Source organism: Synchiropus splendidus, chromosome 14 (assembly GCF_027744825.2).
Source record: "Synchiropus splendidus isolate RoL2022-P1 chromosome 14, RoL_Sspl_1.0, whole genome shotgun sequence".
NCBI lineage: Eukaryota > Metazoa > Chordata > Actinopteri > Syngnathiformes > Callionymidae > Synchiropus > Synchiropus splendidus.
In genome coordinates, this window is record NC_071347.1 from 17,391,627 (window position 1) to 17,414,779 (window position 23,153).

General features: G+C 41.4%; 1 protein-coding gene across 8 annotated transcripts in view; it reads left to right on the plus strand.

Moving 5' to 3' along the window:
• Positions 1-23,153, plus strand: part of magi2b (membrane associated guanylate kinase, WW and PDZ domain containing 2b) — a 79,984-nt gene that overhangs the window by 188 nt on the left and 56,643 nt on the right. For 6 of the 8 annotated variants that reach the window (XR_008416518.1, XM_053885081.1, XM_053885084.1 and 3 more), the window contains exons 2-5: positions 72-156; positions 4,232-4,368; positions 5,882-6,377; positions 22,324-22,440. Coding sequence is in view for 6 of the 8 variants with exons in the window: in XM_053885081.1 (XP_053741056.1) it covers positions 6,080-6,377; positions 22,324-22,440 (415 nt within the window). In the remaining 2 variants the exon portion in view is untranslated. Of the gene's footprint in view, positions 1-71; positions 157-4,231; positions 4,369-5,881; positions 6,378-20,724; positions 21,008-22,323; positions 22,441-23,153 lie in introns of those variants that run through there. The other 2 variants (XM_053885083.1, XM_053885082.1) reach the window with 2 other exon arrangements.

Here is a 23,153-nt window from a genome sequence, read left to right on the forward strand (position 1 = left end):
AACGGAGACTATTTTTAGTTGTCATTGTGTGATTTAAAAGCTAACTGAAGGATGATTTGAATAATCCTCAGCGCTTCTGGAGGGAGATCAAACCAGTTTCCCTCTCATGACGGGAATGATAAGCGAAGTTGGAGCTGGAGACCAGACTGCATCTCGGTTCGTCAAGAACAGCCCAAAACCTGATTTTAAAATGTGCATTTGCAGACTATTGTTAAAATTTCTGAATTGTTTAAGAAAAAATACATCGTTTTTATTCATGTTTGTACAATTATACTGCGTTACTGTTGACATCCATTAACACAAAACTGATATGATTCGTGAGAGAACACGTCACAGGTTTATTGTTTCTCAGATTAACATCAGACAATTGCTTTGTTTGCTTGTGTTTGTTAATTCATCCTCATCCAGGGATTCTGATGTGGACTGGGTTTTCAATCTGCGTGAGTGGACTTTCAAAGTTTAGGAAAATGGGGTATTTTCCCCCAAAAGCTTGTGATACTAAGACAAAGCTGCCTTCTAAATATATTTAATATGTTCTACTCTGAATCTTTGGTGACGGAGAGAGTTAACTATGCAAAATGGCTGACAGAAAGTAACATCATTTAAGGCCCATTGCATTGTTTGCTGTGCTTTCTTTGAGCACACTGTCAAACCTGACTACAGTTTCTATTGTCCACTTCCATTGTCACTCATACAGTATTTGCACACCATGCTGCTAAATAGGCTACTCTCTCTACCAGAGAAGGACGCAGGATGTTAATCTCTCTATTTCTCCAGATTTGTACCACCATCCCTCCCTATTGGCGTCTAATAGGGTGAAGATTATTTTACATTTCAGCTAATCCACATATCAGCAGATTAGAATAAGTCTTAGTCCTGGTTCCAGAAAACAAGTTACTGTTTGCGTGCATTCAAACAGCTTAATAGAATTTCAGCTTTGGTCGAAACTTCATCGTACAGGTTAGTGTGAAGGTGACTCTCCTCAGCCTTTTGAGGAGTTTGATTTGGTTTTCTTGGTTTGGTTTTCTTGCCAAACAATGACCATACAAAGAGCAAAGTCAATGAGGGAGCCAGCGAGCTAAATCCATATAAGCTCTATTGAAATTCTCCCGCTGTGTGAGGGAGCGGTCGCCTCGTGTTATTGTGTTGTTGCCTTCTGCTGCTGGCATTGTGCGAGGATGCTGATTATGTTCCGTCCATAAAGATGTTGAAGAGTCATATTGTGTCGCAGCAGTGGGCGCACAGACTCAGTTGCCATTCACATTAAATGGGCGCTACTGTGCCTTTCTGTGATTTAAGAGTTGTCGACTGTGTTAGCAAGATGAAACGTCACCTTCACATAAACCATATTTATGGATTTATGAATTTGCTTTGAAGGGGCACATGGTGGGTTGTTGCAAATTCATTTCCAGCTTTGGGCATCCTCAGTCTTTTCACTGAACGTTCCAGTGTTTCTGCTACATGTAAAGGATTGTGGTCGCTACACACGCTGGTGAGCTGCTCAGGGTATCCCCCACCTCTCTCTGGAATCCTGGGAATATCCCAGCATAAGGGGAGTTTTCCGCTGTTTTTATCAATGTGACTATCTTTGTGAGAACCACATGATTTTGTGGATCCCATGACTTTTAAATAATCATAATAATTGGGTGTTGGTTTGGCTGGGAGTACTGGTTAAGGTTAGCCATTTGTTTTGGATGGTTAGGTTTAGGGTGAGACATGAAAGTCAATGAAATGTCCATACAAAACATAAAAAACCTGACATGTGCGTCATTCGAGCAGCACCCCACCTTCTGAAGGTAGACCATTAAGATGGACTGTCAGTGGTCTTCTCCCTCAGTCCCTGGTGACTTCCCCCTCAAGAATCGTGAAAAATATTTAGGTCAGACTACTGTTCAGTCAACTTGGCCGACCAGTGAGCAAGAATTGCAGTTGTTCTTCATATGCCAATTTGTTGCATGTATTCACACCTTTACATCTAAATCACTTCCTTAAAACAAGTGTTTTCCCTGAGGCGGCCACATTGTAAAGTTTAATTGAACATAACATTGTAAATACAAATATTGAAAATGTTTTTCATGAAGAAATCACTGTTTGCTTCACAGGAATGTTGAGCTGAAACACTATTTTAGAGGAGATCCACTCCGGAGAAAAGCAGCGATGCCCTGATGGTGCCATTACTGCTCTATTCTGTCCTCACAGTCGCTCACCTCTCATAACTCGGACCACAGAGACTGTGAAAGCTTTCGCTGCACCACATCCTGCCAAGAGATGGTCTCTGAGTGGCATGAGTCGCTTGATGTGACTCCAAATTTAGCTGCTCCGGCTCTGAGCCTTGATAGATGACTTATCTTTGTTTAAATATTCAAAAAGAAGCTCCAAATAATAAACTGCTGTGAAAGCGATATAAAAAGAAGGGCAGTGATGAGACATTCATCGTGTACCCGGAACAAAAGTCATAGTTTTGTTCTATTTTAAAGTCACAATCTTCTGTTTTCGCTGTGGAGTCTTTGCATGCAGTCAAGCCGAGGTAATATGTTACATGCTATTGATGTTTGTTAATATTAAATCCATATATATATATATATATATATATATATATATATATATATATATATATATATATATATATATATATATATATATATATATATATATATATATTTATTTATTTATTTATTTATTTATTTATTTATGCTTATGTATACATAATTATTGTGACCAACGTTTCAATTTTTATACTAATTTGTTTAGTTTTAATCATAAATTCTTTATAAAAATTAAATTAAACTGCATTTAAACTGCAGCTCTTGATTCTGCCTACAGGGGCTCAAACAAACCGAACTTCCACTGAGTTTATATAATCTCCTCATCCAGACAAGTTTTAGATTTTCCAATACTCTTTCATCGTCACGGTGCTCTTTACAAACTATGCAGTCAACGTTATCTACTGGGAATTAGTGTCAAGCACATGTACGGTTACAAAGAACTTCAGTGTGACCCAAATGTCGCAAGGCTGCAGCGGAATGACATTCAGAGCAAATCTTCTGCACTTCATGGTTTATTTACACTTTCCAAAGCACAGAGCATCAGTACCGTGGTGTTCCTTTCCTGCAGGGAGGAATACTTCCATTACACAATGTGTGTGTCAGAGACTCACGCACGCTCGGTCGAGTTGGAGGAGCGGCTCTTGACTTGTGTGATAAATTATAAATGAAACTTGAGCCACTTTGAAAAGGCCATCATTGAAAATTAATAGCAACAAAAAGATTTGTCATTCTCTGCTGGACTTGTGTCTTTGCAGGAATTATGTAACCGTGAACAACCCTGCTGAGATTTTGAAACATAGATAGAGGATGATGAATGTGGCAAGTAAAGGTCGACCCAAGACTTCTGGCGGGTACCACTGAACACGTTTGAGAATACGCAGCGCTGAATCATCTTCTATTTTTGTTGGATTGTTTTCCGAGCAAACGCTCTTCTACAGTCACAGGAAGTATTTCTTTGTACCACTTATGTTGATGCTGTAGGTATCTGCGGGGTGTTGTTCGGAGGTGATCAGATGATGAGTGCGAACTACAAATTATTCTTGCAGAATAAACGTGTCTTAATGAAGATTGAGGGGAGGAAGTTCTCAGAGAAAACAATTCAAGACTTCTGATTTCAAAAGCAGCACGTAGCATCCTCACAGACTTAGACTTACAGGTGAACCACATAAGCTGGCAGACAGTGTGAGGAGGCTTGTCTTTTATTCAGCCCACTCGACCTTTAAAATATGCCGACATCAATAGTAATTGAAAGCTCTCCAAAAACGGCGTCATCTCCAGTGCTTAAGATGTTGTGACCTACAAAGATTACAGTGTGCAAGAGTTGTTTTTGAGTTAGCGGACATCTTAAATTGATCTGACAACTTGTAAAAAAGTGGTGCTGATGAGGGGAATTGAAGATGGGAAAGTGGAGGTATGTTTGAGCGGTGGTGAAGGAGGCTGAAATGAATTACAAGGATGCTACACAAGGGAGCATCAAAGTGACTCATGTCGCTTTCTTTTTTATTTTGGCCCGCACTCTGGGCTGAGTGTCAAGTTTTGGCCTCCTGTCTTACTGAGTTTGACACAGCAGGTCTGGGGGTAAAGTAGCTCAGGGTCTTGTTCATAAGTAAGGGACGGATCAGTCAGGATAGGATGTCTGCATTCATATTCTTAGCTAATGACAAATCAAACTTTTCTTTTTCCAGTGGAATGCAGAGGCTGAGGAGCTTGGTCTTCTAGCAGAGACAATGCATGGAACTGCTACTCCTCCACTTGAAGAGAAAGCAGCGGCTGAGGCTCGGATGCCTCCCGTTATCACTGGTCAGGGGCTCCCATCCAAATGGTAGGCAGATCTGGATACTGTGTCTGGGGAGAGGGAAGTGTAGGCTTCTTTTTATTCAGGGAGAAGGGAGTCACAGTATGTGTGTAAAGGTGAATATGTGTTTGTTTTTAAAATGGCGTAGATATTGGTGTATTTCATTTTTATATCAAGTTGACAACATTGTTTTTTTTTTTACTAAGAATGTTTCTGCTTTGTTTCATTTTACTCAATCACAAACACCTTTACACATAAGTGGCAGATGGTGAGTTTGGCCTCTACTCAAAAGCTGCTTGTTTTTTTTTTTTTGTTTGTTCAAACAACCCACACGGGAAACCTGTTATCTTGTAAACAGACAATACCACTGATACCCTTTAGTTTATTAAAATTGCTGACAAAATCACATCAATATTTTCTCACACAAATCGTGCTTTTGGTGGAAAAGATTGTGAGCCAAGGCGTCCAGAGCTTCTTTTCAAATGACACCAAGATGCGTTGGGGCCAATAATTCTTTGGATAGTACTTATCATTAAGAGACCAACCAGACAGTGATGGAGACATTTTTAATACGTGGTGGGTGCGTAGTCTGATGCAGGCCATCCACCTGCCTGTAAACAATGCAAGTTGAAGGGCTTGGACATGGAGGACAGGGTCACCATTCGTGAGGTTTGTGCAAACAAATGCATTTACTTACACCTCACTTTCTGATGAAACTGTGAACCATCACCTCTGATGACTCTCAAACTGATGATATAGAGGAGGACCGGAGTGATGAGGTGAGATTCACCTGCAGTTGGAGGTCCTTCTACTCCACACAGACAAGAGCAAGTGGTGTCACCTCTTATGAAATGGGTGGCTCAGATTCACCAGCCTCTGCATGGGCTAACCACAGCAGTGTCAGCCTTATTGTAACATGTTTGTCTTCAATAGAGCATAATGAACTGAAAAAGTAATATGATGATAAAGGGGAAGAGCCAGGGACACCATTGGTGCCATCCTCAACAAGCCTTTCTAGTAGATGGACCTTCAGCATGTGATCTTCACTGGCTCAGATACCACCTCACCTCAGATATATAGCATATCATTGAGCTAAATTTAAGCCTCAATTATCTCACTATTTTTAAATAGTTCATACCTCTGTTTTTGTAAGGTCAATGTATGATGTTAGTTAACACCGTCAAATTTAGAACAGAAACTCAACTGCAAAATACAACGTATGAGAGGAAAAAACAATGTGGTTTTGGTTGGGAGGAGCCTATTTCTTGAGGGATAGAAAAAATGTTAACAAATAACTGCACTATATACATTAAAAATAGATTCTGCTCTGTGACCACATCATAAGAGCTCAAGATAAGCGACTCCCTCTAGTTGTGCGCGTGACCCCAGTTTCCGTAGGAGCGCCCCTGCAGGAGTAGTGGGATTGAAGCGCCTCCCCTTCGTCCATCTACTCCGAACCAGAACCATTCATCTCTCCCTCCTTCACGTTCCACATCCGGGTTATCCGACACTATTTGTCTCTTGTCTGTGTGTCTGACAGAGTAAAAAATCTCCGTCGCTGCCACCGAGCTGTTCCGCAGCCTACAGCCGGACTGCGGGCCCCGCAGAGCGGACACCGCCGCCGCCGAGTGTCGGTGATGACGAAGCCCAGCTGCAGCCGGTCTCTGTGAGGCAGACATGAGCCGATAGGAACCGAGTGTTTACCGGGCCACTCCGCGGTGATTAACTCGCCCTAACGATGTCTAAGAGCCTCAAGAAGAAAAACCACTGGACCAACAAAGTCCACGAAGCGGTGATAACACGCGGGAAGGACAGCGAGCTGGGGTTCGAGCTGAAGGGGGGCGCGGAGATCGGCCAGTTCCCCTACTTTGGCGAGGTAAAACAGGGGAAGGGGCTGATCCAGAGCGGCAAACTGGCCCAGGATGAGCTGCTGCTGGAAGTCAACGACATGCCAGTGGCCGGACTCACCACCCGGGACGTGCTGGCCGTCATCAAACACTGCAAAGACCCGGTCCGCTTCAAATGTGTCAAACAAGGTGAGACCAGCGGAGTTTTGGTTTGGATCGCGCGTTTGACTGCTTTGATGTGAATGTTTAAGAGTCGCCGCGGACCTCACGGGCCTGATGGCTGATCAAACGTAGTTCGGAACCATATCGTGGGTTGCGTTCAGCAGCAGGATCGCTACCAGTGGAGGTGATGATCTGCTATACGAGAGCCGCCGTCTGTTTATCTGCCACAGGCTGGAGGGGGTGTGTCCACCCGGCGAGATCATGCCACAGTCTGCGGGTTTATTTTGGTCTCAGATGGGCTCCATCCAACAACCAGGCCTAATGGATCATATGATTTTATATCATGTTGATGCTGTGCGGACAGACAGGCCCATTCTGTTGTCTGTCTGTCAGAGTGGTTGAAATTGAAAACCTCCTCAATAATGAGTTTGTTCTTCCTGTCTTCCACACCACCAAAACAATCAATCCTCATTCTGGGTATTTAGACCTCAGTGTTGGTGGTAGTTTAAAGAATCTTGATGGCAAAACAACGTCAACACGCCTCACCATAAACTGAGTGCACAGAACATTATGCTTAAAAATCTAGATAAGGTTTGACTTGATTTAAAATGAATTCTCCACTGACTGTGCAGGACCTTGGGGTTGGGAAGAACTTTGTTTGAGTAGCACTAGACCTGTATACCGTTGGTTATTTTCAAACTTTCAAAGTAGTAATTTCCTCAAAATCCGGTCATGTGTTATTTCTCTTTACTGGTATGATTGATCAAGCTCAGCACTGTGATCTGTCGCAACCTTTTGGGTTTCTGATTTGTCAATAAGGCAGGAACTGAACAAGCCAGCCATAATGACAGTCACCAGCCAACTCTTTATTCCGCTGCAGCTGAATTAAGGAGAATAAATAGGACACCTGGCCACCCTCTCAGGTTCACAGAGGTTACGACCATATAAGGACATTGAGATGCTCCAAGTCTGATAAAGAAAGCTTTGGCGCTTTGAATAGACTTTCTTTAAATCATAATATAAATCCGACTTATGAGTACACTCATATCAATCCAAAATTCCCCTTTAAAACACTTTGAGTTCTGCAATTTATTGCGCCACAATTACTGTATGCGCTTTTATATAATACCTTGTTTCACTGATGCCTGTGAGCAAGTACATATTTTACAACGAAAAATAAACAAACATCACTTTTTTAAGAAACAGTGAGAAGATTCTAAAATATTGTGATCATTTCTTTTGATGTTCCCGAGCACAGCTCTGGATTTATGGCAGCAGTTTTGACCTGTTTCTGTCATCCTGTGTAAAAGCTGACAGAATGACTATACGCTGTGAACATTGGGCAATAGCAATCATCATATACTCCAGACGGCTTTACATCAGCCCAAGTAAATGGCTCGGGGGGCGACTAGGTCCCATTTAAAAGAGCATCAGAGTTTCTGGGACACGGGCAAAAGCAAAAATAAAACACTCAAACTAGTGTTTATTTTTGGACTTCACACAGCTTGCTCAGAAAGGACGTGCCACTCAAGCTCACCCTCAATCTTTCTATGGATGGCATGAATGTGATGGACTATTGTGTGGGAGCGGCGTGGCGAGCGAGGGGTTAAATGCTAATGTTCATGAATCTGTTTCTTCCAGACGAGTCTAATCTCTTGCCTCGCTCCCGCCGGCTCTTATCCATTTAAACATGAGTCTGCTGCTGTACCTGTTTATTTAACTTTGGTCTCCCACTGGTTTCAAACTCAACCGGCGGTTTCTGAGAACACCATTGTGCTTATGACTATTACCTTTTTATTTATGGTTAATGACGGAAATGCATGGTCTGGATGTCAGTGGCTGACTCATCAGTGTAAAATTTAAAAATATCTGATGAAATCACAGTCATTTATGTGGGGGAACAGTGTGTGTTTGAGAGTCCACACCTCAAGATGATTCCTCCATAGAGTTGGACTGGTTAGACAAACTCCCATGATGCTAGAGCTGTAGTTCTCTACCCTGAGCCATTGACCAATTTTCACAAGGCACTGGAATGTAGCTGCTGCATGTGCACGCATGCTAGGTTGCTCAGTTTCTGTTATCTCATCTCAACCTCAAAGATTTGTTTCTGGGATTGAACTGTCCCATCTTTTAAAACTGAGTTTGTACCAGTTGCTTAGTATTTACCTACATATAACATAACATAGCATGTATATCTGTACTCCTCCAATATTTATCTGCCAGCATTAAGTATTCTTTGTGTAGTGTGATTACTCCCCTATAGATGGTTAATCTTTGACGATCCTTCGGCAAATCACTTTGAAGAACAAACATCTGTCCTCCATGTTCTTCTCATCGTTGAGTGAAGTGCAAAATGGCGTGTTCACACACTGATGCAGATTTACAGAAGGCCTCTGAAGATCATCGACACTGTGAAGTGTGAGAGCTGTGTGTGAACGTACGTGAGAGAGTGTGACTTGAGGTATAGGTTGGTGGAGTGCGAAGAACATACAGTATCAGCACTGTAACTTATGAAACCCTAATGCCTGAGTCTTGCTTTGTGATACATTCTATGACTACAGTAAAGTAAGTATACTGTACGTCTTTAATATTCATTAGCGAGGCAGACAAACAGTCACTATTAATTGGCACTTATCCTTTTGTCAAAAATAACTACAAAGTGAAATACAGAAATATAAATAGTAATGTCAGCTATTTTTGTGCAGTTGTTGATGTCCAGGAGACATTAAAGTCATATTTGAAGGTTAAATAAACTCCAGATCATTTTGTTTCACTGTACATGCCAATCAGTAGTTCTGTTCAAGAGGTTACATTTGTTTTTAGGCAGATGACAGCAAGCTCCTTTAACTGGCACAATAACACTCCTTTAACCTGCACAATAACACTTCATTTCTGATCTTAACATTCTCCTATTTTACTGTAACCTAAATCCACCCTAGTGTTCCCGCTCCTTTTTGAGCGCTAGGTGGTCCAACATTCCTGGTTCTGTCTGATCTTACACAGAATCCAAGATTGAGTTGCGGCTGTGCTCTGTCGCCACTTTATGTCTGATATAGCATATCGCATTGATGCCCAAACTCCATTCTCATTGCTATGTAAACAAGCTTTTAGGTGACATCTGCCTTTCCTTCTTGGTTTCAAGTGATTCATCTGAATCACTCTTTTCTGTTTTTGAGGTCGCTCATTTCATCAGTAGTTGCCATGGCAAGTCTGTCTCCATCACCAAAACCACTCTTCATCACCCTCCCTGGTCACACCTATCCTCTTCATGCTGTCATTTACCATATTCATTGTTTTTCTCCATTGCAACGTACATCGTCCAACATCGTGTTGTCACACTCGCTTCTTAAAGTGTCCTTACAATGTGAGCCTATACACCCCTTACTTTCTCTCCACATGAGCTCTCCAATTTGTTTTAATTTATTCTATATGCATGAATATATTCAAGAATTCTAAACAAGATCTTCCTCTGCATTTTTTCAGTGATAGGATGAAGACATGTTAGAAATTATTGGTTAGAAATAACTGTAACGTCTTCATTGCGAATCCAGCCCAGGATCTGTTGGCTTTGAAACAAAGAGTCCTTATAATGCATTTATACAGTACAGGCCATACGTTTGGACACGGCTTCTCATTCTGTTTTGTCTTTATTTTAATACTTTCTGCATTGTGGATACACTCTGAATACATCAGATATATGAAGCAGGATATATGGAATTATGTAGCAAAGAAAAACAAATTGAATAACTCTAAATATGTTTCATATTTTGGATGACTCAAAGTAGCCACCTTCAAACCCTTGGCCTTCATAATGAGCTTTGTATGTAGCCACCTGTTAGAAAACCTTATCAGGTGACAACGTCATGAAGCTCATCACCAGAATTCCAAGAGTGAGCAAAGTAATAAAGCAAAGGGTGGCTGTTTTTAAGAATCAAAAATCTAAAACATGTTTCCAGTAATTACACTCTCCTTTGTTTAAACCTAAATCCACTTCATGTGAAAGGCAGATTTGGGAATTCATATTTGGAATTAATGATCAAGTTGGTTCATAGATAATAGTGGTGCAAGAAAAGATGTCGCGATACTTGATTGTGCAATACTGTATCAATATTTTTGCTGAAATATTGCAGTACTTTATTGTGTGTTAGTGGCTTCTTATTGGTATATAGTGATATAGTTTATTAATATTTGCTGAACAGATACTTGCTGCATGTGTTTAATAATAACATTTTTTGTGTTGACGAATGGAGCAATTCATTCCTATGTTGGACCGTGACATTTAACTGAAAGTATAACTGAACTTGCATCATAACATTAATCTTTTTCATGCATATAATATTTAATTGCATTGTCTGCTATTCCCCCTTCCCCCTATTCCCTTGGTTTTTATTATGAATTTACAATATCGCGTTGTATCGTATCACCACTCCTGTATCGGGAAACGTATTGTATCGCAACATGCCTTCCAATACACTGCCCGAATAGATAATGTTGAGTTGTGTGTTTGAGAAGCTTCATCGATGGGTCCAGTAGCATCATCAGGAGTTCCTTTATTCCAGCCAAAGCCTGAGCCTGAGTTTTGGTCCTTTCCTTCTTATTGGTTTTCACAGTCTACACACTCATGAGGGCTTCTGCCAGTGATTTAAAGTAAAGCCAGCAGTCAGCAGATGTTGTAAAATTCCTGTGACAGTTGTATTAAGTTCTCTCATTCCAAGAGTCCTTCCAGCCTCCTTGATTGAGGGACAGATGCGGCTCGGGTATAAAAGCCAAACTTTCTCTTCTTCTTGTCGCTGTGTTGATGAAAAGCTTGAAGAATCAGTGCATAACATCCTGTCTGCTCTGCTGGTATTAATAACACCAAGAGATGAGTTCTGTCAAAAGCAGCGGATGATTTTATGGAGGCTAGAAGCTCCAGCTCAGAGGATCAAACTAAAGCTCAGCCGGCCTGTGACCAAACCTCTTGCTGGTCCGGTTAAGTGAATCAGGTCAAAGGACTGGTGCTCACGCCGGACACAGTGTGCGATGACAAAAGGGTGACAATGTTGTTGTTGTGGTTGATGAAAAAAAGTAGCATTTAAATTCCTGGTTTTGGATGCTAGTCTTGAGAAGTGCTTCAGATTACATCATCCAGAGCCAAAATGAAAGCAACTTTTGTGATGGAAAACATCGATTAGAGACAGAAACCATAAGTGGCCCAGAGGCACAGCAGTAGTCAGTTGGTTGTTTAATACAAAAGGAGGGACGAGAAAGAAAGAGAAATAAACCTGTTCAAGAGGAAGCAAGCTTAAATCTCTCTCCTTCTTGTGTGGCTTTTGAATGCATAATCCGTAACCCTGGCTGAAATAGACAGATGATTATTCTCAAGAAAAGCCTTCTTAATGAAGCTATTGCTGCCTGGTTTTCCCTGCAGACTCGGTAGTGAATCTCAACAGAACTGTAAAGATGATTTGCTTATTGTGTTTCAGGGAAGCAGAGAAACGATCCAGAAAATATGTGTCTTTAGAGTTGCGTAGCTCTTCCCTTGAACCTTGGATAAGCAGCAGGAAATGGATGGATGGATAGATAGTTAAACAGAGTGATATATCATGGAGTTAAAACTTAAAGTAGAGTACATTTGAAAGCCCATTCATCCTGGAGTCACAGTCAAATATGTTGGCTCAACACCGGCAAACACCCAGCTGCAGACCTTAGACCAGGCTAGGACTGGGTGTCAGTACATGGGACAGTGAGTTACTAACGGTAAAAAAGGTAAAAGATGATTTTGTAATTCAAAAATGAATAGGACTGTAGCCATGACAGCTCCAAACTAGTTTTCCATTTGAAAGTCCCCAAACTGCTGGTGATATTTAAACCAAAAAGTCAGCCAGCTCTCTCAGTTTTTATTTGATGCTACTTCTACAAGGCTTTCATCGTCTCCTGGTGAGACTGGTACGTCATCACAGCATGAACTATCGCTGTTATCTATGGCTTCAGGTTTATATCTGTCTCTATGAGAGTTACAATTCATGAATATTTGTTTTCATGAATGCAGAAATGATTAATAACTCCAGGAGTCGTGTCTCTGTTCAGCTGCAGTAGCATGAAAGACAGACCTTCAGAGATGAAGGCAGCAAGGACGTACAACTCTCAGCATGATCAACTGCGAAATGAGAATTGTGTGCATCACTTACAAATTCAGAGTCTGTGTTCTGTATGTCTTTGTGTGTGACTGCAACCGTAGTGTAGATTAAGCAGAGCAGCTAATCTGATGCCGTGTGATCCGAATGAGGATTACAATTGCTCACTCACAAGCTGCTGTGGCATTCTCCTGCCATTTTCTATATTATTAAATATTATATATTTATATTACAGGAACAAACACAATGTCATAATTTATTGTAATAATCATTTCTTACCATGTCCTGTTGTACCCGCCATATTTCTCTGACTCTCCTCTTCTAGCATCACTAAGTCAAAATGGGACACTGATCTTTCTGTTCAGGAATAATATGCAGTTTTGACAGATAATAATGTCACTGATGATTGGTGTTAATTTCATATCTTTCTTTGCTATCTTTATCTTTCAAGACCTGGTGGATGTTGTTCTGTTTCAGGGATGATTTGTTGAGCCGTTGTATATTTACGGTGCTGGGAGTGAAGTGATCTAGATGCGATATCGCAGCTGTAAGCGACATTATGTTATATATTGTAAGAATAAATCTTGATGTTCGCTTGTTTTATTGCAACTGTAGTTGTTGATTGTGACCAGAAGGGGTCAGTGCGGGTCAATTAGAGGACAGAAGCGGCTTTGACGAGAGTTAATTTCGAGGCAAGAAGTGCCAGTTTCCTCCATCAGATTAATATTATCCTGCCACCAAAGGTGTTATTGTTGTTTGCTTCAAGTCACGAACCTGAATAATTTTGTGATTGTCTTCTTTGACAGCCAGTTTTGTAATTTCATGGGACGTTTGGGTCGAGTGTTCAGTGTCGTACTAGTATTGTTTAATTCTTAGATAGTCTTTAAATATTTGTGTATTTATATGACTTCTTAAAATGAAAGTACTTGAAGTTAGTGTAGATCAATTTCTCCAAATCATGTTTCACTTAATCTTATTATAGTAAAAAGAATAAAACTACTACAATAAAATTGCTACTGTGGGACGACCTATTTCAGGAACTGTGTCCTGTGTCCTTATTCAAAGTCAATGCAAAGCGTCACATGAGCCTGGGCCCTTGATTAATGGTCTGCAGTCCTGACCCCACCACCTGACATGTCCAAAACACACACCCCAAATCACTGCCTCCTGTCCTCTGCCCCATTTCCTGCATGAAACTCTAGACGCATGCAAGCAAGAAAAATAATGCATAATTGTGTGAAAAAGAAAATGCAATGTTAAATTAGCCCAATGAGAATTTAAAAAATAAGATCAATTTATGTTTTGGCATGGTTGGCCTATGATACTAGTAGAATAAAATAACAAATTATAAATGATGGAAAAACTAATTTAAAGGTGAAAGTAATACAAGGATCTCAGTGATCTACTTGTCATTTATGTCCAAATTTTTTTTTATCTTTATCCTAGGATGAAGAGGGAAGGTCCATCAACTGTGCTGTTCTTACACTACATTGATGTGGAACTCACTCACAAGCGAGATGAAAAACTTAGTAATGTGATGCTGAAACTTCAAGTCTGCTCTCTAGAAGGGAACTGACTCAAAAGATTCGAGAGAAATTAGCCACTTTTATACTTAAAATAATAAATATTCCTTGCTGTGCTCCATCCAGTGTTGCTGCAGCTTAACGTTAAAGAGTGCCAGTCTTTTATTCGGATCGCCCTTCACTCTGTTTATTGATACATCACGTACTTGTGTAACGTAGCATCCGACCTGATGGCGTAAGATGGCCAAATGCTTGAAATTACATCACCTGTGCTTTAAAAAGAATTTCAAACTGTAGTCATGACTTCAAGTGAAGTTATTATTCTGATGTAAGTCGACAGGTCAGGCTCAGGAGACTGTCAGTCAGGTAATTAAAGAGCTGCGTCGCTGTGCTGATGATGAATCTGCAGCTGCCGGGAAGAGCTCGTGAGCCGCTTCCTTTTCGCCTTGTTAGGTGGTAAATTACAGCCATCTCTTCTAGCTATCCTCCACCGGCTGGGTGTTATGTTCCTGTTGATGCTAGCAGTCGTAATGAGAGAACAGAAAAGAGCAGTGAGGTCAGGATTCATTTCGGTTTGGATTAAGCAGCATGGAAGCCCTTAATCTCAGCAGATAGGCTTTATTAGACTATCAGAGCTGCTTGATGAGGCGTTAGAGAGGATTGTGATGAGAGGGTGGCCTCCAAATGATTACTTTTTATATTGATCAGGGACTACCACACGTGGTTTTTACCCCCTGGAATATTGACCACTGCTCCCTCACACCAGTGGCTTCCTTAATACCTTTCCGCTTCTCTTCCTTTTCTTCCCCATTATTGGCCCTGTCATCCTGCTGAGACCATGAAGTACTCAGGCTCCACACATCATTGAACTTACACATCTTTACTTTCTTTCTCTATCTTTTCCTCTTGGCGTTTTTTTTATGATTCTTTGTCAAATGCCTCCTGCTTGTTTCGGCTGATAGAGTGTGATGAGACACGCTTCGGCTAGAGAGGGCCATCAGAGTGATAAACACCTCCCTATAGATACATTTAAAAGCAGGAGCCGCAACTACACACGTTTAAAACCGTCAGCTCATCGACGCACACAGCCGAGGAAGCGGCAGAGTTCAGGAATAGAAGTGTTGGCAATTTGGACAGCATCCTTCCTTCAATCATATACTCTGTTTATTGTTTTTGGCTTGTTCCTCATCTAATGACTCAGAGGTTGTAAATGTGTCTCTGGCCTTTATTATAGTGCTTAGAAGAAATACTTGAAGCAACAACATCATTAGGACTCGTCCAAGATGAGGAAGATCAATAGGAAGGCCTGAAGGGGGGAGGCCATGTCATTTAATATTAATAATGGATCCTGCTGTCTGCTGTAATAATAACATTAGAACTAGAAGCAAATGGTGCTACAACACTTAACTGATATGCTATACATGAAGACAAGTGATACGCTCATTTATTTAAATGTATATTTAAGCGTGAATACTATTGAAATCATCTGCCATGGGATTCAAATATAACTATAAACCTTTGATAATGAAGGCTTGGAAAGGTGTCTTTCGTTACTGTTCTATTCTATGAACTGGTCTCTGTCGTTCTCCAGCTACTCATGATGCTATTAGATCATATGACAATTAACTAACATCTGCAGCATATTGTGGCACCAATACTACTAAAAGCTAAAACTTCCACTGTGCTGGACGTCAGTGAACCACTACACTGTGTCAGAATACTCACTTTTGGGTTCCACCTGACTCACAAGATGAGGTCAGTTTCTGTATGTTATAGTAACACAGATTTGTTCAGTGGTCTGTGTGTATCCAGCCACACACACAAACATACAGCTTTGCTGCAGCTAAAGTAAGCGGATACACCATCTAAACACCATCTAGACTGATGCAATTTTTCGAGTTTAATAAACTCAGAAACTTGACAAAATCACACAACAGCCATGCAAACGTTGGGAAATTTGGTGAATGGACTGTGACATTGCAAGGTGAAAGCCAATGCTGATAAATGCCAATGTCCTAGGTCAGGGTTAAATACAGAACTGTTGTGGTCTGAACAAACACAGTACTTGCTGACCACTCCAGCGTCGTCACCGTGAATGAATCAAGCTTCCTTCTACATGCATTTCTCTTATATCTGTGTTAATGAATGGTAACAATGGCTCCTCATTTGGGTCATACTGACCACTGCATACTGCACTAGGAAAACCACACAAGTACAGTAATAAAACTGGGACCTGTATAGTCTAAAAAAGGTGTTCATAACGTTGTGACTAATTCTGTAAATATCAGTGGATCAGCTCCCATTCTTACTGGCTCACATCCACCTTTGTGTTGTGCAGAAAAAGACTTCAAATCCATCAATACATCCAAAAATACAGTGGAAATAGATGGCAAGATTTGTTGGGAGATTGTGTATCCTCTGATGAGAAGACTTTGCTTCACCAGTGTGATGCTGGCAAGGTTCAACTAGAGGTGTCAGAGGTGAGACGGATCATGTGTGATGTTCAGCTGCTCGGGCAGAATTTGGATGAGGAGGCAAACAAAGATCTTTTCCTTTGTAACTCAGTGTTCGATATTCTGACTCCCGTCTTGCGTTTTCGTATCGCGCAGTTGCCTGACTGACCTCTTGTGGGAGTACGAGAAATCTATCGATCACCAAGCCTTGCTCACAATTTGGCTCTCCATGACAACCGCTTTGGAAGTCGCCACTTCACCTCAGTCGTCCTCCCCGAGCGACCTGAGCTTTTGCTCCCGTCCTAGCTTTTGACTGCTGTGTCGCTGTTTACTGTCTGTGTGAGAAGGTGATAAGTGGAGTGTTTACTGTAGCTGTTGTATTTTGGAGAGCATTTCAGGTCAATCGTTGCTGCAGGTAGGTGTCAAAATGCAAATATTCTGCGTGAAGAGAAGCATATAACGCGATTTCACACTGCACCTTTGTGCTCTTTAGTTCTCCTCTTTTTCTTTAGTGTGTGCTCTCCTTGCATGCCTGTATTTGGTCCACAAGCCAGACACTTTTGTGTTGTGCAGTCTAACTTTGTGAATAGACAAAAACTAAGAATCGATCCTGCTTGATGTGCGTGGCTTCCTTGGACCCTCTGGGACAGTGGGCATGTCTGTGCTAATTCTATCTTTTTAAATCATAATCATGAAGCGAAAAAGCTCCAGTTGGTTTCCCCGTATGTGTTTCTCTTTAAAGAGAAGTGACGGGGTCCATAAAGAGGTTGAGTCATAATAATTTCGAAGTCACAATAATTTAAAAAAATCTGTAAAAGCTAACAAGGCCTGATGGTTAAGTCATTTTTATTTAAATTCAAGATGAATTCCAATTACTGAAACAGGACATTGTATCTAAAAACCCATACTGAAGGGGTCTGACAGATTAGAGATTTTGGCCACCCAAAACAAAACAAATGTAGTTTTTTCAAAGTCTGAAAGATGTCAGTTATCTTAGATGAGGACATGTTTAATGCAGATGCTGCTCTGACTGTCGTTTTAAACTGCTTGGTGTAGTTTGGTTGAAGATATCTCCTGTCATCATGACGCAATCCTTGTTTCTCACATGCATTCTGTCTTTTCTTTTACAGTTTGAGTTCTATATTTTACTTTGATCACAGTGTAAATGTTTGCGAAACATGCAGTATTTACTTCAAAAGATTTGGCGGAAATTAAACCGCATAATCCATAACCTTCCTGTGAGCCCGGGATGGGTCCCCTGAAACTCTCAAAGGAACCCGCTTGCATTTGAGAGATTTACAGTTCAAACATTTTTTTTGTAATGAAATTCCAAAAGGATGCATGATGAAAATATGCAAAACCAAGAACTGTTGTTCACCATGAACAATATTGTAAATGAGCCTTTCATTTAAACGTCGGCAAAGAAACCATCATGAAGGAAAATACCTAGAAGCAGTTTGGTTGAAATGGAATGAAATAATTATTGGCAACAGGTATAATATTCTCCATTTGAACCCAGTGCCAAGTGTATACATTCTGAATTCATTTCCTTTTTGGAAACATTGCCATGCCATCACAGGATTATTTGTGCAGATAAACACATTTTTCTATCGATCTGAGGAGTAACAATGCAAAGGCAGTGAGGATTGTAGATGGCTGGCTGTTGTGAGGGAGTCGTTTTCATGGTAATTATTCCGGCCTCCGGCTACACGCTGTTCTCAATGTTGTTGACACATAACCATGAGTGAAAGGTGTTGAAGTGCAACCTTGACCAGCTGAGGGTCATTCAGGGCAGCATCAACAATTCAATTAGAGACCCGGCCAATGTATTGAATGTGCTGATTCGTTGCTTCGGTGTCTTGCTATTTTCACAAATGCCAACCGCTGGAATAATTTAGCTGGAATGCATTTCAAGCTGCGAGTAAAGGATTTGATCAGTGGCATTGTTTGGGATCTGATTTCAAAAGCATCAAAGAAATGTTCTTAAAAGTGATTTATTTCTTCGAAAGTGTTGCCAGTGCATTTTGCGATATTTTTAGTTAGTTCCGATGCTCTAAAGCAGCTGCATCCCAACACCATTATTATAAAATAATAGCCCACAATGATTTTCAACATGAACACAAATAATATTATATGACCGGCTCACTCACACTTGTACAACGTTGTGAGTCTTTTTTTTTTGTTTGCGGCGGGTTAGTAATGAAAGAACAGATCTGATCATGTGAAAAAGCAGTTGAGGGTGAAATCAATCTCAGTTGTGCTCCAGTTAAATGAGAGAAAGAGATTCAAAATCCTTAGAGGAGAAAGAAAGAGTATTGGCCTGGCTGCTCAGTGAGCCGCGGCGCCGGTCTGTGATGGAGTTCGTCTGAGAGTTACTTGTTGCCTCTTTCAAAGTTATTGCATTAAATGAAGTATGCACCATTTTTCGACTGCATAACAAAGCGATGACCTGCCACATGATTTCAGAGCTGAAAGCGTTGTGTGGTTGGGTGTAAAATACAAGTTACGATTGCTTAATATTTGAGGCAAATTTACAAGAAGGGTTTAGCTGAAGAAGTGTCATGAATGTTAATGCGTTGGATTAATGGATGACAAAAGAAATGAATCATCTCAGTACCTATATTGAACCAGTGTTGTGGCACAATTGCTAGCATCAACAATATAAATATTCTGTGGGTTCATCATCATCACAAAATACATAAATAAATAGCTTGTTTATGGGAAAAAAAGATTCATCCAATTAGTTTCTTTACCAAGTGGTTTAATGGAAATGTTTCTAGCTTTTACTTGTTAACATGTTATAATCACACACCATTGAGGCAGTTTGACATTTTACTATAATGGCGCTTTAGAACTTCCCCTTTTTATCCATAAAATGAAATATTATCTTTCAATATTTTTGTCTGAAGTCGTGTGAATATGTGACAACTTTTCATCTGGAGATTCTGAAAATTGTGTTCCATTATTTTTTTTCTGTAGGAGTGTGAATGCACATTGTGGCGTTTGCGTCATCTCATTGAATTTTACCATCAAGCATTTCATCTCTTAACACTCTGAAACGGAGCAGATGCAAATTTGATGTGACAAGCTCAAAGTGGTTGCTCTAACAGAATAAAAGGGCATAACTGTGTCCCACTTATAATTTAAACTACATCAATAAAGTAGCTCTAGTTTGTATGGATATGAATGGAGAATCTACAGCTGTGTAAACTAATCTGCTCCATTTGTGTTGCTAGGCAACTAAGAACCAAGATTATGCTGTGTGTGGTATCCACTAGTATGTTGAAGTGTTGGAGTCAATTGAAAGACAGCATGTGTTCATTAGGACGGGGGTAGATTAGCTGCATTATAGCAGGAGGCAGTGCTGGTTTCCAACATGTAAATTATTCTGTTTTGGCAACTTTTTCTTCAGGCAAATGACTTGATGGGGAGGAGGTGATGTGACCTGCATTTGCTGACGCAAAGCTCCAGTGATCTGCAGCACAACTGATTGCTGTCTGCCTTGATAAGTTTGTGATTGATGGCCTGTGCCGTCCTTTTCCCTGAGGAGCTATACATTTTGGAAATCAATTCATTTCGGTCATTTCCGCAGTCGCACTAAGCTCTACCTTTGCAAAAATGCTGACTAATAGACTGCTAATATTATGTTGACTTCAATAGTAGATTGTACTAATAGAGCTGCTATGTTTCCATATAGGATGTAAATAAAGTGGGGTGGAGAGAATTGGCAGTAAAAAAGAATCTGATTTATTGTAGACAGGTAAAAAATAAAATACATATTGATCAGGGGAGAAAAGGAGTGGAAAAATAATATGTGACATCAGGAATATTACATCCCCCATGTATTCTCTATTGATATCGAACAGATCATTTTAACCTTTATGGACTGTTATACAGAACCAGAGTGGGGATCGGATGCCCACACAAAGAGAAATCACACCAACTCCCACAGAAGGGACGCAGGTGGTGTGTGTATTCCAGTCTGTTGATATTCCTGAAAACTGGCATCTTTCCTCAGACAACAAGGTCAAACAGACAGATCACCCTGCAGACCAAGAGGCGATAACTTAAGCACAAATAATGACCGACTGAGGGCACAAATTACGACTCTAATTCAGTCATATGACTTCATTCCTCCCCCCTTTTGTCTTTCATTTCTCTCCATTCTGTCCTCACGTCATCAGACTGTAATACCCGCTGTGAATGATAGGCGTCGCTTTAGGATCGTAAATGAGCTCTAACCAATCGGCAGCCGGCTTGTTCGGAGCCCGGCTTCCCACTGGCACGTCTTTCTCCTGTCTTTTCGACTGATGATCGTCCGTTTCTCCCCGTCTCATCGCGTCCTCCCTTCCCCGTCGGTGTCATCCTCTCTGGGATTAAAATGGGACGCGGCCGGCAGCTGCATACTTGAGCTGCGGTGAGGACGGAGAGGAACAGAAGGAAGATGTGCAGTGGTTGGTTACGAGGCTAGAGGACGCCAAGGAGGAGGACAGGGTGTCTGTGGATGTGTGTACCTGTGGAGAGGAGAAGCGTTTTGCACAACATCTGGAGCAGCTGCCCATCAGGTGCCTGGCCTGGAATGCTGATCTTTTGGGTCTCTTTATAGCAATGTGTCTTTGTCTGCTTGACAACAATGTCTGCGCGTGATTACTGTTTAAGAGGAGGGGAACCCATCTCAGTGTGAACACTGCGGCACTCTTCACGTTCACCGTCCTGAAAATGCTTTCTGTTGCATCCCTTCCTCTCTTTCTCTCGCGTGAGTCTTGGCAAATGCCATCAGTCGGCGTCTGTGTGATGTTATTCAGCAGGACCTCCTCTGTTTCCTGTGGAATGCTGGGTGACAGGTAGATGCTGCATTGATCCCCACCGGAAGTAAAAAAGGCTGCCAAGTTAATTTGGTATGAGGTCGCAGGCGTACGCATGAGTGGGAAGACATGTTTGTCATTTGTAAATGCACTGCATGTAACCTCATCCCTCCCACCGTCGGATGTGAGAGTCTTGCATACCAAATGTTGTGTGCAGAATTGCTTCTCCTCCTCATCATGGTGGGGTTCTTTAGTTTGGGATTTAGGCAGAAGGAAACCAATCACGAGCAGCGTGGCTGTCACGCAGACATCTTCATGTGTTCTCTTAAAGGCTGATCATTGTATTTGGTGATGTTTCAGTTCAGTGACTCAACCAGGCAGCGACCGATTCAGAAGATGATGTGGCGCAAGCTTCTGTCCTCTGTAGGCCTTTGTCAGCCAACCTGCTGACATTGCAATTATGAATCCCAAGGGGATCATTGGATACACAGTTACCATGATATCTGTGTGTGTCTGTGTCAGCATATCTGGTCATAGCTTCAGGTGCTCGCTTTGGTGTGAGGACCGAAACTGTGGTTGTGGTTTTTGGAGGCAAACGCTGTGAAAGGTGGGTTACGGAGAACCGAACTGCAATAACAGAAATGTGCATCAGCATTGACATCAACATAATTTATCTAAAAGATTCATTGGAGTGTGAAAAAAACATGTCAATTTGAGTGTTGTGTCACACAATCATCAATCACTTTAGAAACAAGGAGAAACCTGCAGTTGCTCTTATATTGAACATGCTTGACCTAGGGGAGAAAAGGCAGTCATAATGATACGTTTAAAAACTGTTGTTGTCATGACAAAAGTGGTTTAAATTGAAGAAGATAAATTCATAGGTTGTAGGGAGATGAATGCCAGCAAACGCACAGGATTCAACTCTATCTACATGAGAACTGCCTCTACTGACTGACCTATATTTTGCAGGTGGAAGAAAAAAGTGTTTCATTGTCTTATGAAAGTAAATCTTCAGTGTCAATATGAACCTTGCACCTGACTCCTGTCTCTCCTGCCTCTTATGTTGTGTTTAGGGGGGGTGGTTGACAAAGACTTGCGACACTACCTCAACCTGCGCTTCTCCAAAGGCTCAGTGGACCACGACCACCAGCAGATCATCAGAGACAACCTCTACCTCCGCACTGTTCCCTGTGAGTCACTTCCCTGCCTCTCTATCTCTCACCTTTTCTCAGATTTATCATTTCTTGTTGCGTGGTCTTGCTCAGCCTGTACCCCCACTTTCTTCCCTCACAGCTCTGTTTCCCTATTTTATATCTGTTTGAGTTTTTCCTTCCTGCCCTCAGGATGTTGCCCTTGTGTTTCTTCATCACACAAGCTCTTTCTCTCTCCCTGCCTATCATTTCGCCTATTTCCCTCCGTGGTCCGGCTACTGAGCTCTCAGCCCGGGGTTTCCAAGGCAACCACCCTCTTGTCTCGAGGCTTGCAATGCAGTGACGCCCTACCCCCTTTAGCTAGACATACAGAGATGTACAGAGATGACACCGTACCTCAGCGGGATGCCAGGTTTATGTTTTGGTCTGAGCTGGAGGTTTAGCGTCTTGCTCGCTGAACCAAGGAGGCTGTGTTTTTATTTGTGTTTCGGAGTCGTGTTGGAGGAAGATGTGATTGCAGTGATTGACAGTGTGCGGACACCACCCCCAACAGCTCTGCCTGCCGTCAGTAAAATGAGCAGGTTGTGAATCAGCCTCTCTGGTGATTGAAGCTGCTGTGATGCATGACTCTGCAGACTGAACAAATTATTCCTTTTATGAAGCGCGTGCTGCAGACTCCTTTGTTTTCAGGTTTATTTGAGGCAGACTGTGTTTCTTAATTGCCTTAGTCATGTTGTTAGGCGCCTGTTTTT